This window comes from Triticum urartu, chromosome 1A (assembly GCF_056163025.1).
Source record: "Triticum urartu cultivar PI428250 chromosome 1A, HENAU_Tu73, whole genome shotgun sequence".
Taxonomy (NCBI): domain Eukaryota; kingdom Viridiplantae; phylum Streptophyta; class Magnoliopsida; order Poales; family Poaceae; genus Triticum; species Triticum urartu.
Window position 1 is genome coordinate 281,222,224 of NC_141873.1, and position 14,651 is coordinate 281,236,874.

At 47.4% G+C, this 14,651-nt stretch overlaps 1 protein-coding gene across 3 annotated transcripts; it reads right to left on the reverse strand.

The window, feature by feature from the left end:
• Nucleotides 1–12,318: 12,318 nt before the first annotated feature.
• On the reverse strand, nucleotides 12,319–13,885 carry LOC125531435 (protein G1-like4). Of its 3 annotated transcripts, none has more exons than XM_048695904.2 (2): nucleotides 13,526–13,885; nucleotides 12,319–13,270 (listed from the first exon to the last, which is right to left on the reverse strand). In XM_048695904.2, exon 2 carries the CDS (start codon nucleotides 13,264–13,266, stop codon nucleotides 12,646–12,648), a length of 621 nt encoding a protein of 206 aa, XP_048551861.1. In that variant the 5' UTR covers nucleotides 13,267–13,270; nucleotides 13,526–13,885; the 3' UTR covers nucleotides 12,319–12,645. The 3 variants fall into 3 exon arrangements, with proteins under 3 accessions (XP_048551861.1, XP_048551820.1, XP_087374845.1); XM_048695863.2 differs by having other exon boundaries at nucleotides 13,516–13,885; XM_087518719.1 differs by having other exon boundaries at nucleotides 13,511–13,885.
• Between the last annotated feature and the right edge of the window lie 766 nt (nucleotides 13,886–14,651).

The following is a 14,651-nucleotide window of genomic DNA, read 5'->3' on the forward strand; positions in this document are numbered from 1 at the left end:
GAGGTTGGCGGACGCCGAAGTCAGACGCGATGGGGAACGACTATGCTGGGCACGGTAGGTCCAATGGATGGTCGCTCCGGGTTCCTACAGCGATGACTGAGCACGATGATGTGCTCGAGTGTGGGCTGCAGTAGCTATGCACGCGGCGGTGACATGGACGGCGGTGATGAGATACGGCGACGACGGTGAGGTGAGCTAGGAGCTCGAGATCGAGCTCAGAGGAGAGGGGAAAGAAGTGCAGGCTCACAGTGCTCCTGCAGATGTGCTCAAGCGTGCTCGAGTAGTGTTCGGTGTGGCGGAATCGGCGGTGACGCTCGTCAGAGCAGAGGAGGAAGACGGCGACGACGTGGGCACTGCGGTGGCTCCGAGCTCCAACGCAATGCGTCAGTCGAAGTAGCGGACGGCGGTGACCCTCAGGGACATAGTGGGAGGTCGTGGAGGGGGCGACGAGGCCGGTGAAGCTCTGGGGGGCAGCGGATCGAGGCGTCGACCGTGGCGTCGCAGTCGAGGGGGAGGCAAGGACGATGGCGAGGCTCCAAGGCGACCCGGTTGCGATGCTCCATGTAGGCGACGAGGAGGATGTGGCGCATCTCCTCGACATCCTCTCAATGCTCAGGGACGGCACTAGCTGCGAGGACGACGACGGCGTTCCGGTGGGCAAGGACAAAGGCGACGAAGTAGGCGGCGATGGTGGCGTCGGGCAAACGTGGGAGAGGGAGTGAGGGGCGCGAGGGGGGAAGAAAGGAGGGGGCTAGGGTTCGTCCACTATGCTAAGGGAGCCTTGTAGGTCGACGACTACGTAGGGGATGGCCGCCACGGCGACATCGGGCGCGTGGACGGCCGAGAAGAGGCCACGGCCATGGCTCTGCCTTCCCACTTGTCCAGGGAAGTGGAAGGCTGACGTGGGCTGGGCCTTTGTGCACTGTAGCACTTAGGCCCGGTGGCACAGTAAAGGCCAGGCCTTTCTTTTTATTTATACTTTCTTTTATTTCTTTTCTTTTCTGTTTTGGCTAATTGTTTGGGCACCAAATGAGTTTTGTAAAATATGAGAGCTGGCCCACAAATCACAGCACAATATATCCTACCACCAAAAACTTGTTTGGGGTAATTATCATTTCATATTTATTTTATATTAATAAAAAGGTTAGTAAATAATGTTTTCAGCCACTATTTGAGGTTGTTTAAGTCACTTATCAAATTTCAATAATGTTGTTTACAATTTTATCATAGCCTCTGATTTATCTACTATTTATTGAACATTTTAGTTTTAATATTTGAAAACTTTTATTGTTTGCTTGATTTTGAATTTGAATTCGAATCGGTTTCGAACTAACACGAGATTAGCAACAATAACCGAGGTGATGTGGCATCGTTAACGTGGGATTACTGTAGCCTAATTATTCGGGCGTCACAATTCTCCTCCACTACAAGAAATCTCGTCCCGAGATTTAAGAGGTAGAGAAGGGGAGGCAAAGTCTAGTTACGAAATTCTAACGGACATTCTCGCTCTTGGTTGCTCTTCTCGAAGAGGTCGATCCATTACATTGACGTCTTCATTTCTCCGCTTCAGGTCATCATGGTGAAGTCGTCCTTTTCTTCGGGAACTCCAACGTACTTACGAATAGGTAAGGGGAAGCTCGGCTACGACAGAATGTTTAGGAGGGAAACAATCTGGGGTTAACCCATGAATGAGCATACGATTATCTCTCGATTTGAACATATAAAATACATCAAGAGTAAGGTACGAAGGTACAATAAGAGGTTCCAAGCGGATAGATAGTTGCTCAAAGTCTAAACCAGAGTGAGAAAGGGGTTCAGAGCTGCGAGAGTAAGTATTGCGTCTGATACGAGAATAGAGCACTAGGAAGGTGGCACGTGAATTAAATACGAAGCCAAGCGTGAGGAATAACCATTAGAAACAGGGTTGAACAGGAGAGTCAGGTTTCGATCCTGTGGAACTGTGGGTTATGGGCCCACCATGTGGGTTAAAAGTAGGAGCGGTGACATTTTGCATGGTCATGATAGCAAGGCATGTTAGAGGGTAGCCTGTCAGTTATGTAGGCAACAACATCGGTACCAAGGGCGAGGGACAAAGAGAATCATTTTCCTGCTTGTTGAACGAGGCGGACCAATAGGCAAAGTTCTCGTTCATCAATGGCTATCGGAATGCCATCTACAATAGTAATAGGGTCTTGTTGATAGAATTGTACACCGAGGTGCTTACATAAGCAGGAGAATATTACTGGATAGCTCATATAGATCACAAGAAAGGTTAAACCAAACAATGGAAAGAAAAATATGATTATTAGATTAAACAGAACAATGGAAAGGAAAATGTGTGTAAACACATATTCCAAGGGTATATCCTTCCCAAGGTCAAGCAGAGCATGATATCCATGATAGGATATAATGTAGAAAACTCTTTAGGTAAGGGGAGAGAAATTTCATGACATTACCCATACAACGGTGTTTGAATAATTGATAAGAAAATTTAGCATTGTGCTTCAAATGTTCTTATTGAAAATCGAAGTACCACAGACATGCTTCGAGATAGCACTGACATGGTCTTCAAGCAAAGATCAAACTTGGATACACAAAGGATTCATCAGGAACAACATATAGTATAAGTCTTATGGTTTCCTCATGGAAGAATGGTTAACCTTGCTAAATAGGAAACTGATAACAATAGGTCCTCCGGCCAGGTGTGCTAGGATGACATCACCTTACCGATATATAAGGACCAATGTTATAACTCTTGCAAATATGTCCCAACCATCATATCTGACCGAGATTCAGATCTGATTGGTGTTACAATAATTCAGATTCAGGATACCTGAGTAGAAAGGTGCAACACATATTGTCGGGATGACATTGTAAGATTCTCGGGAAATGAACTATGGGAGCGAGTTCCGAAACAAGAGTTCATCATTAAATCAAGGAGAGGTGAGGAGGTGGCTGATTGGCTCAGCGAAAATTCATTGAGATTTTCAAAAGATGGATTTCCACACTTATGTGAACAAGGAGATAACATTTGTCATATCAAATGATATAATGATGTATGCTAGAGTAAAAACATACACAATTAAACATTGGCTGAAAGGTGCACCCGATATATGGGCTTAGGTAGTACGATCAATGTTAGAATGGTGTTTCGATAACCAATGGCCTAAGAATGTATTGTCGACCATTAACTTCAAAGCAATAGGGTTGCTAGAACTTTTGAATTCGCACATCATAGTTCAATTGTCGGTTTTCTGGTTAGAAACAACACGGGGACCAAGGAATGAACGGAAATGGCAAGAAGTATCACATGTACCAAGAATTCATAAAAGGTGGTGAAATTCTCACGACATTCTTGACATAAAAGATGGTAATACTCCAAGGTAAAGAAGAATAATTGCTGGATAGCAAGGATCTCCAGGTATAACACAAAACACGAACAAGTTTGTGTTGGAGGGAAGGCAAGAATGTTGTTGATGAAAACACAAATCATCGATGGGCAAGGATGGTATTTCTCAACACGAATTCAATTGATATCCTGTAAGAGCTCAGAATGTTGATGATGATCACGACGAAATTGTCGAGAGATTTCATGAAGATGTAATCAATCAGCGATGACATCAAATTTGAATGATGAAGCGAAAGGTTATTAGAACCATGGGTACGACACAAACTCGAAATCAAGTTTTCTATTCAAGGAGAAATGATATGACATGGAAGATCGACATAAGATTAGCTTACTGTCGAAATTTGTGCTCCGTGAAGAAGGACCAGGTAGCATAGTTAAATTTTAGCCCAATAATGGTATAGCGGATCAGGCTAGGAATGACTTGAAGGATTATTAAACCCATAAGTAACGAAAATTAATTAGGGTTATCAAACCGGAAATGCGGAATCGGTTCACATATCGGTGTTCTCGGTTGACGACAACCCAGAACCCAGAAAAATTGGAATCGGTGAGATATAACAGTTAATGAAGAACCCATAAGAAGTTATGCAGTTCCATGACATTATCAAGATATCATAGTGTAATACTAGACAGTAGATCAAAGTAAAGGTTGGACGGGTGCAATGATCTGCACAAGACAAGTACTTCGACTTGTCCGAGAAATGGTATTAAGGAGAAAATATGGTCGGAACCATGATTGCAAAGGACCAAACATAGATACAGGACGAACTTATAACAAGGGGATTATTATCATTTACAAGAAGCTTCGATGATAAGTTCCACATCGGTTCCATGGGCATGAACGCAAAGGCTCAAGCTCGACTCCCACTTCTTCAATGCATAACCTTTCATTTTACTTCTCCCTTTTGATGAGGTTGTAGTGTAGAATTTTTATCTGGCGAAACAACAGAAGAGTATGACTCGCGAAAACTTTCGGGTTCATACGGTTTGGGGAAGGCATTGGTTCAACCCATTGAGGCATCTTAGGAGCATATACCACAATTTCAGGAATAAATAACACCATCTCGATAGTAGAGCATGCTGGGGAAAACAGAGGATACAATTTACCAAAGGCATTATGTATCCGAGGAAAGGATCACAAGCTTATAGAATATGAAGGACGCTGTCGGATAAAATCCAACAAAGGATCTGGTGGTCCACAAGGGATCTGATGTGAGCATCAGTACTCAACCAGAGGAAGAAGGAATGCAAGGAGATCAGTTTAAAGAAACAACTGACTAACTCAAATTTCAAATGCAAAGGAATTATCAATTCCAAGACAAGGGATCAGAAGCAATGCTCTGATTAGGGATGGATAAGTTGAATAGCCGTAGAGGTACAATCGATGGCAAAATTTGATTGGTCGAGATCCAGCTCATGTTTAAAATGACGTCTGAGTCGGAAGGATAAATTCCAGGGAACAACTGATGATGGTGTGCATTCACACACATCTTGAATCAAAAGGATCAGAATGACAATCACAAAGGTTTTTAAAGTAATTAGCTAGACCAATGGAATTAACCGGAATGCAAGTATGCAAGAATTCCAAGAACAATAGGCTGTTGAGGATTTTTGAAAGATCAAATAGTATTTCGAAGTCTTTTGCGGGACACAAGAACAACTGGGAATGAGTGGATACTCGATAAGTACGAGAAATTATCTGTAGGGGTATTTCTGGGGCAAGGAACTGCAAGGCAGTAAGCTCAAAGGATTCTCGGAACAACGGAGAGCAGTTTAGGGCATCTTGTAATAACAAGATCAATGGGATTGAATGTAAGAATGGCAGGTGTATGCAGTAATCAATAGGGATATAAAAGTGGTATGGAATTTTCAAAGGCGGTGGGTACGAGTGCCTCGGGAGAACATCGTAGAGTAACCTCGGAATCTTCTGGTGCAACAGACGATCATCAGTAATAAGGTGCTCTACGGATGAAAGTGATCACGAGATCCTAATGTTAGAGTTAGCAAAACCATTCAACCCGAATAGAAGAGAGATCAGAGTCCCAGAGTATAGATGAGGAATAAAAGATCCTAATACCAGCCAATGGCGACGTGGGCCCGTAAGCCGCACAGCCATGTTAGTAAAAACTTTTTTTAATGACTAGACTCAACTTTGGCCAAGGAGTTTGGAAGGAGGATTCCTACAGGCAGTCGGCTCTGATACCAACTTGTGACGCCCCCGATTCAATCGTACACTAATCATACACGCAAACGTGTACGATCAAGATCAGGGACTCACAGGAAGATATCACAACACAACTCTACAAATAAATAAGTCATACAAGCATCATATTACAAGCCAGGGGCCTTGAGGGCTCGAATGCAAGAGCTCGATCATAGGCGAGTCAGCGAAATCAACAATATCTGAGTACAGACATAAGTTAAACAAGTTTTCCTTAAGAAGGCTAGCACATATTGGGATACACATCGAAAGAGGCGCAGGCCTCCTGCCTGGGATCCTCCTAAACTATTCCTGGTCGTCGTCAGCTGCCTGCACGTAGTAGTAGGCACCTCCCGAGTAGTAGCAGTCGTCATCGACAGTGGCGTCTAGCTCCTGGACTTCAACATCTGGTCGCAACAATTGAATATAGAAAGGGGAAAAAGGTGAGCAAAGTAACCGTGAGTACTCATCCAAAGTACTCGCAAGCAAGGAGCTACACTACATATGCATTGGTATCAATGAAAGGGGGTAGTATATGTGGACTGAACTGCAGAATGCCGGAATAAGAGGGGGATAGCTAGTCCTATCGAAGACTACGCTTCTGGCCACCTCCATCTTGCAGCATGTAGAAGAGAGCAGAAGGTAAGTTCGCCAAGTAACATCGTGTAGCATAATCCTACCCGGCGATCCTCTCCTCGTCGCCCTGTTAGAGAGCGATCACCGGGTTGTATCTGGCACTTGAAATGGTGTGTTTTATTAAGTAACCGGTTCTAGTTGTCATAAGGTCAAGGTACAACTCCAAGTCGTCCTGTTACTGAAGATCACGGCTATTCGAATAGTTTAACTTCCCTGCAGAGGTGCACCACATTTCCCAACACGCTCGATCCCCTTTGTCCGGACACACTTTTCTGGGTCATGCCCGGCCTTAGAAGATCAACACGTCGCAGCCCACCTAGGCACAACAGAGAGGTCAGCACGCCGGTCTAAATCCTATGGCGCAGGGGTCTGGGCCCATCGCCCATTGCACACCAGCACGTTGCGTACGCGGCCGGAAGCAGAACTAGCCCCCTTAATACAAGAGCAGGCTTACGGTGCAATCCGGCGCGCGTCGCTCAGTCACTGACGTCACGAAGGCTTCGGCTGATACCACGACGTCGAGTGCCCATAACTGTCCCCGCGTAGATGGTTAGTGCGTATAGGCCAGTGGCCAGACTCAGATCAAATACCAAGATCTCGTTAAACATGTTATCTTAAAGTAACCGCGAAAGCCGACTAGGGCCAGGCCCAGCTCTCTCCTAGGTGGTCTCAACCTGCCCTGTCGCTTCGCCACAAAGATCCACACAGAGGGCCGTCGGGAAAGTATGTCCTTCCAGCCCCCAATTCGTGAATCAACCGCGGGTACTCAATGAACTGACCCGACTTTAGTCTCAACATATATCATGTGTAATATGTATAGTATATACCCGTGATCAATACCCGACGTGATCACGGCCCGATAGTATAGCATGGCAGACAGACAAGAATGTAGGGCCACTGATGATAAACTAGCATCCTATACTAAGCATTTAGGATTGCAGGTAAGGTATCAACACCTGGAGCAACAATGGCAGGCTATGCGTCAGAATAGGATTAACGGAAAGCAGTAACATGCTACACTACTCTAATGCACGCAGTAGAGAGAAGAGTAGGCGATATCTGGTGATCAAGGGGGGCTTGCCTGGTTGCTCTGGCAAGAGAGATGGGTCGTCAACACCGTAGTCGTACTGAGTAGCAGCGGCGTCGGTTTCCGTGTCTAGTGAGAGAAGAGGGAGAAGAAACATTAAATATTAAGCAAACAGATGCATAGCCATGCATGACATGATAAGTAGCGGTGCTAGGGGTGCCCTAACACGGTATGAGGTGGTACCGGTGAAGGGGGGAAATATCCGGGAAAATATCCCCGGTGTTTCGCGTTTTTTGGACAGATGAATCGAAGGGGAAAGTTGCGTGTTCTATATGCTAGAGATGTGTGGCGGACGAACGGGCTGCGTATCCGAATTCGTCTCATCGTTCTGAGCAACTTTCATGTACAAAGTTTTTCCATCCGAGTTACAGTTTATTTTATATGAATTTTCAAAGTTTTAAAGAATTTCTAGAATTTAATTATTTATTTAAATTCGAATTATCCAGAATAGAAAATGATGACGTCATCATGACATAGGTGTGATGTCAGCAGGTCGAGCCAGCTGACTAGGTCAAACCTGACCAGTGGGCCCCACTGGTCAGTCTCACATTAGGTAATTAGGGACTAACTAACTTGTTACAGATTAAATAGGGGGTGGGTCCCATTAGGCAAAGACTGATTAGCTAATTAGTAAATTAATAGTTTAAATAACCTTTTATTTATTTACAAAATCAGTTAAATTAGCACGGGGCCCACATGTCAGTGACTGGGCCAGCCTAGTCAGGACAGTTGACTTAGTCAACTGGTCAAAAGGAGGCCCCGGGCCCACTGGTCAGTGACTCGGGGGGTGGCCCCGGTCGTCCAGGTCAGCGGTGGCGCCAGAGCTAGCTCCGGCGACCAAATCCACAGCGGAGGGCGCGGCCGTGCACCGGGTTTCACCGTCCGGCAGCCAAAATAGGTGCGGGCGGGCGCGTTCGAACGGGGAGAGCGTGCCGCATCGTGTGGTGAGGCCGGCCGGAGCTAGAGCTGTCGGAAACGGCGCCGGCGAGGAGCTAAGGCGGCGGCGAGCTACGGGCGTCGTCGGGGACGGCGCTACGGGGCAAGGTAGGACGCGTGGGGGGTGCGTTCGGTCGAGAGCGAGGAGCTGCAACGAACCATGGCGGTGGCCGGCCCTGGGGCGGCCGTAGACGGTGCCGTCGTCGAGGTGTGCGGACGCCGGAGTCGGACGCGATGGGGAACGGCTATGCTGGGCACGATAGGTCCAACGGATGGTCGCTCCGGGTTCCTACGGCGATGCTGAGCACGATGATGTGCTCGAGCGTGGGCTGCGGTAGCTGTGCACGCGGCGGTTACATGGACGGCGGTGACGAGATACGGCGGCGACGGGGAGGCGAGCTAGGATCTCGAGATCGAGCTCAGAGGAGAGGGGAAAGAGGCGCAGGCTCATAGTGCTCCTGCAGATGTGCTCAAGCATGCTCGAGGAGGGTTCGGTGCGGCGGAATCGGTGGCGAAGCTCGTCGGAGCAGAGGAGGAAGACGGCGACGACACGTCAGTCGAAGTAGCGGACGGCGGTGACCCTCGGGGACACAATGGGAGGTCGTGGAGGGGGCGACGAGGCCGGGGAAGCTCTGGGGGCGGCGGATCGAGGCGTCGACCGTGGCGTCGCAGTCGGGGGGAGGCGAGGACGATGGCGAGGCTCCAAGGCGACCCGGTTGCGATGCTCCATGTAGGCGACGAGGAGGATGTGGCGCATCTCCTCGACATCCTCTCAACGCTCAGGGACGGCACTAGCTGCGAGGACGACGACGGCGTTCCGGTGGGCATGGACGAAGGCGATGAAGTAGGTGGCGATGGTGGTGTCGGGCAAACGTGGGAGAGGGAGTGAGGGGCGCGAGGGGGGAAGAAAGGAGGGGGCTAGGGTTCGTCCACTATGCCGAGGGAGCCTTGTAGGTCGACGACGACGCAGGGGATGGCCGCCACGGCGACACCGGGCGCGTGGACAGACGAGTAGAGGCCACGGCCATGGCTCTGCCTTCCCTCTTGTCCAGGGAAGTGGAAGGCCGACGTGGGCTGGGCCTTTGTGCACTGTAGCACTTAGGCCCGGTGGCACAGTAAAGGCCAGGCCTTTTTTTATTTATACTTTCTTTTATTTCTTTTCTTTTCTGTTTTGGCTAATTGTTTGGGCACCAAATGAGTTTTGTAAAATATGAGAGCTGGCCCACAAATCACAGCATAATATATCCTATCATCAAAAACTAGTTTGGGGTAATTATCATTTCATATTTATTTTATATTAATAAAAATGTTAGTAAATAATGTTTTCAGCCACTGTTTGAGGTTGTTTAAGTCACTTATCAAATTTCAATAATGTTGTTTACAATTTTATCATAGCCTCTGATTTATCTACTATTTATTGAACATTTTAGTTTTAATATTTGAAAACTTTTATTGTTTGCTTGATTTTGAATTTGAATTCGAATCGGTTTCGAACTAACGCGAGATTAGCAACAATAACCGAGGTGATGTGGCATCGTTAACGTGGGATTACTGTAGCCTAATTATCCGGGCGTCACACCTTTATAATCACTCAGTTACGTTGTGACGTTTGGTGGCACACAAAGTGTTCCTCCGGTAAACGGGAGTTGCATAATCTCATAGTCATAGGAACATGTATAAGTCATGAAGAAAGCAATAGCAACAAACTAAACGATCAAGTGCTAAGCTAACGGAATAGGTCAAGTCAATCACATCATTCTCCTAATGATGTGATCCCGTTAATCAAATGACAACTCATGTCTATGGTTAGGAAACATAACCATATTTGATCAACGAGCTAGTCAAGTAGAGGCATACTAGTGACACTCTGTTTGTCTATGTATTCACACATGTATTATGTTTTCGGTTAATACAATTCTAGCATGAATAATAAACATTTATCATGATATAAGGAAATAAATAATAACTTTATTATTGCCTCTATGGCATATTTCCTTCACCTCATTAGGAGGAGATTACTGTAGTGTGATGTTGGGGATGTTACAGGGCCGCCTCACCTTGGTCAACGCAGTCCTCGCAGCGATCCCCAGCTACTTCATGAGCTGTTTTCTATGGCCACAACAATCGCTAGACAAGGTTGAACAAATCCTGAGGGGCTTCTTATGGCAAGGAAAAAATCAGGCCAAGGGAGGGTAATGCCTTGTAACTTGGGAGATGGTCACGTTGCCAAAAGAGCATGGAGGGTTGGGGGTAAGAGACATTGCAGCACACAACAGGGCCCTCGTCTGCAAATTCATGGCAAAGATCTTGCAACAGCGCGACGTGCCATGCTACAATTGGTTTGCACACGCATATGTCACAAGGAAATCTCCTGGTCTCCACAAAATCGGGACACAACTATCTGGAGAGGTCTCAGGTCCACCTTGCGTATGGTTATGGAGGCTACCAAATGCAAGGTTGGGGATGGGCAGGGCACTGCTTTCTGACATGACCACTGGCTCGAATGTGGTCGGCTCATGACTTGCTTCCCGACTCTTTTCTCCTTCTCCACGTCCAAGTTCTGCACAGTGGCCTCCTAGTTCAGAGACGGGCAATGGAGCATTCAACTACATCCAAACCTTTCTTCCATAGCAACACAGGAGCTTCAGGACATGTCTGCATTACTGAATAATGTTCAGCTGCAAGAAGGCATGTCAGACGCCAGAGAGCCTCTTTTGGGAGACAAATCTGTTACCACCACATACTTCTACAAGCTGTTCACTTTTAGAGGGAAGCTTTGTCCGTCAGCCAAGTATATCTGGGACAGGATCATACCACACAAGTACCATGTTTTCTTGTGGATTTCCCTTCAGGACAGGCACAACACTCGAGACAATATGCTAAAAAAGCATTGGGACAGACAAGTATCACATAACGGGTGTGATCTATGCCCGGCCGCGGAGACAATGAACCACATCTTGCTACGTTGCAAGCTAGCTCAAGCCCTATGGTCCAAACTAGGGATACAAGACCTGGTCGCATTGTCTACTGAAGCAGGAGACCTCTTGTGTTCACAGCAAGCGCAGGCTCGACACAGCACTAAGTGGTATATTCTTTTCTCAGCATGCGCAGTCACCCTTTGGAACGCCAGGAATGATCAGGTGTTTCATGGGTCCTTCTCGACTGACAGGCAACTATACAGCAAGGTTGTCGAGCTAATCAGACTATGGAGCCTACACGCTAAACTGCACGATAGATATAGCTTTTCTCCCTGGGCAACTGCCCTTGCTCTTGTTTAGCCTTTCGAGTTTTCACCTCTCCTTTTCCAACCTTCTACTTTGTATCCTTCTTAGGTCTGGTGATAGCCTGCTGCACACAGTGTGCGGCGTTAACATCACCTTCATGTAAATGACTCCGGTCACTCTGGTATTTTACCCGTTTTCAATGCATAAGGTAGAAAATGCTCTACCTTTTTATTCAAAAAAAAAGGAGTATTAAACAGAGAATTCACATGTACGTGTGCATATATTTATGCCTAAGTAACCACTGAAAACTCACGAGGTTTTTCAAGTGCTGCATGTACATCAGTACGATGGGTGCAAAGCTGAAACAAGCTAGGTAGGGCGTACCTAGGCTGCTACCATTTCTGTATACATTCCAATTCAGCTGTTTTAGCCTGACAGAGACGCTGCATGGCAGAGGTGGTCAAGATAGCCTAGCCTAGCTACTTGTGGTATTAGGAGTACTATTATTACCATAAAAAGCAATGCAAAAGCGCCCTAAAAGAGGCGTCGTATCATGTCCATCGCCCGTCCGTGACCCCTCCCCTCCCCAGGGAGAACAGTACGTTAGATTCCCCAACTGGACCTGGACGACACACACTGACATGACTCCACGACCACACCGTACCCCCTCACAAGATGCAACAGGACATCACATTGCTCATCAATTGCAATACCAAGAGATAGATCAAAAACAAGATGCGAGAGGTTACAAGAGGACTAAACTAATTAATTGTACCAAATCGATTACGTAGAGGATTAAATCGAGCCATGGAGCTAGCTAGTTCGCTAAACACAACATCAGTTCATGTTCATCACAAACAACGCAGAGTAGTAGAGGGTGGGGAAAATACCAGCGAACAAATAGTAGGGATCATATCATATGATCAAAGTTTGGAAATGATCCGGACAAGAGTAGTACTAGACTAGTAGGGGTAGCAAGCATGGATTCATGGAGGAATTTAATCCGCGCTTGCACTAGTAGGAGGAGACTAGCTAGCTAGGGGCTTATAGTAAGCAAGAGCTCGGTGGCTAGCTGGAGACATGGTGGGAGTACATAGGATACGTAGGGAAAGTCGTTGCAGCTAGCTAGCTCCGGCGGACGGCGGTCACCAGCTCACGCTGCGGCGCCGGGAGGCGGCGGGGGCATCTGGTGGTACTGGTGGTGGCCGTTGCTGTTGCCTTCGTGGGAGGGGATGTCGCCGGAGCCGGGGGGGTGGGGCGGCTTCCTGCGCTTCTTCTTGTCGTAGCTAACTCCGCGTGCGCGTGACTGGTGCTCGCGGACCTCGCGGAGGTAGAGCCGCACGGCCCTGGCGCCGAAGGGGTTGTTCTCGGGTCGTCCGCCGTTCTCCTCATAGGCAGCACGGAGGCGGCCGACGAGTGCGTCGAGGCTGCCCCACGCCTGCCGGAGCGGACAAGGGCATGGCGCCGGCGGCACGGGGTGGCCGAAGAATGGGCACCCGGCGGCGTGCACCTTGGTCTTGCCGAACTGGTCGAGGTAGCGCAGGAACTCCAGCACGTGCGCGCCGCTGCACCGCGCCAGCGACAGCGGGGGGCGGTGGTTCCGGAGGTACTGCCCGAACGTGTTCCAGTCCCGCCGCTTCTGCGACTCATACCTGCTTGGCGACGGCGAGACCGCGCCCCCTGGCGACAGCGACGACACCGCCGACGAAGCCCCTGACGTCGCGCCGCCGCTGCCGTCCGAGTGCGGGCTGTCGGGCTGTGGTACCAAGTCCATTGATCTGGCAACAAATCAAACCATGCAGCTGGTCAGTATTCAGTAAGCACCAAACGATCCAGCGAGGGCGAGGAGAAGAAGAATGGGAGATCTATTTAGGACTTAGCGCGCGCACGCAGACACTTCTTGGGGAGCCGTGGAGCGGTGGTCCTATGGAACAAGTTGAGAGAGAGTGGTAGTATCTCCACTATAAATAGTGCTCTACTCTATCCGAGACGAGAGTGCAAGAGCAGCTCGCATTCACCTCACCTCAACTCACTTTGCTAGCTGCTTCTGTCTCCGGAGCTTGTGAAGAACAGGAGATACGCAGCTAGGTAGGACTGTAGCGGAGAACGAATCTCACCCCCAAGATCGATCGAGATATCACTATCCGAAACCACAACTAAGTAACCGGTGTGGGATATGGCCGGGAGCTGCAGCTACATGCTGGGATCCTGCGACGCCGATGAAAGAGGGGAATGGGAGGGCTGAGCAAGCGAAGCTTGGGGGTGAGTATTAATGGTGGCTGGCTACCTAGCCAGCTCTTGAAGAGAATGAAGGAGGGGTGGCTGGTGAATGGGCCGGGAAGGAGACAGTGGGAGGTGAAAGGTGATGTGACGGGATGGATGGATGGGGAAAAAGTTGGGAAATGGGCGGTGAAATGTCGTCGGTACGGCGGGAGGATTTTAAATGAAAATGTTGGGTTGAAAGGCGAGGAGGAATGGCGCACAATACATCCACCGTTTTTATTTACTTCATATAGTATTAGCTTTTATCTGAAGTTAAATTTTAATAAATTAAAAGATAGATTTATCCTTAAATATATTTACACATTATATATATTTGTTATTGTAAATATTCATATTATTTTATAAACTTGATTAAACTTTATAAAATCTGACTTCAGTCAAAGTCAATATGCAAACTATAAAAATAAAAATGAAGGGAGTACCCAAGAGAGAAAAAGTGATCCCAATATTTCTATTTATCTTAATATGCAATTATGCCACCTCGATTTTCACCATGAATAGAAAATGAAGCATCACAACATACAACCATGCATTTGAAAAGGATTCATCAAAACATGCAATCATGCATCACAACCAGTAACTAAAAAAAATTGTGTATCGTTCATTTTTTCTGTTGGTTGGCGCCAGCACACAGGGAAATTGACATGTATTTCAAACCCACACGTCGGTAATACATTAGTTATCCTGTGCACTGACAAAAAACTCATAGGAATAACCCTATAGTTGTGCGCCGTTCATTTTTCGCACCATGGATTCAGCTACATGTGCCAAAATGCCCAACGACTTAGCAATTTTTTGACCAACCATGTGGTCAAGCCTAGAGTGAAAAAAAATCCCCAATCAGTCTCAATCTCACTGGATTCTTTCCAGAGACAT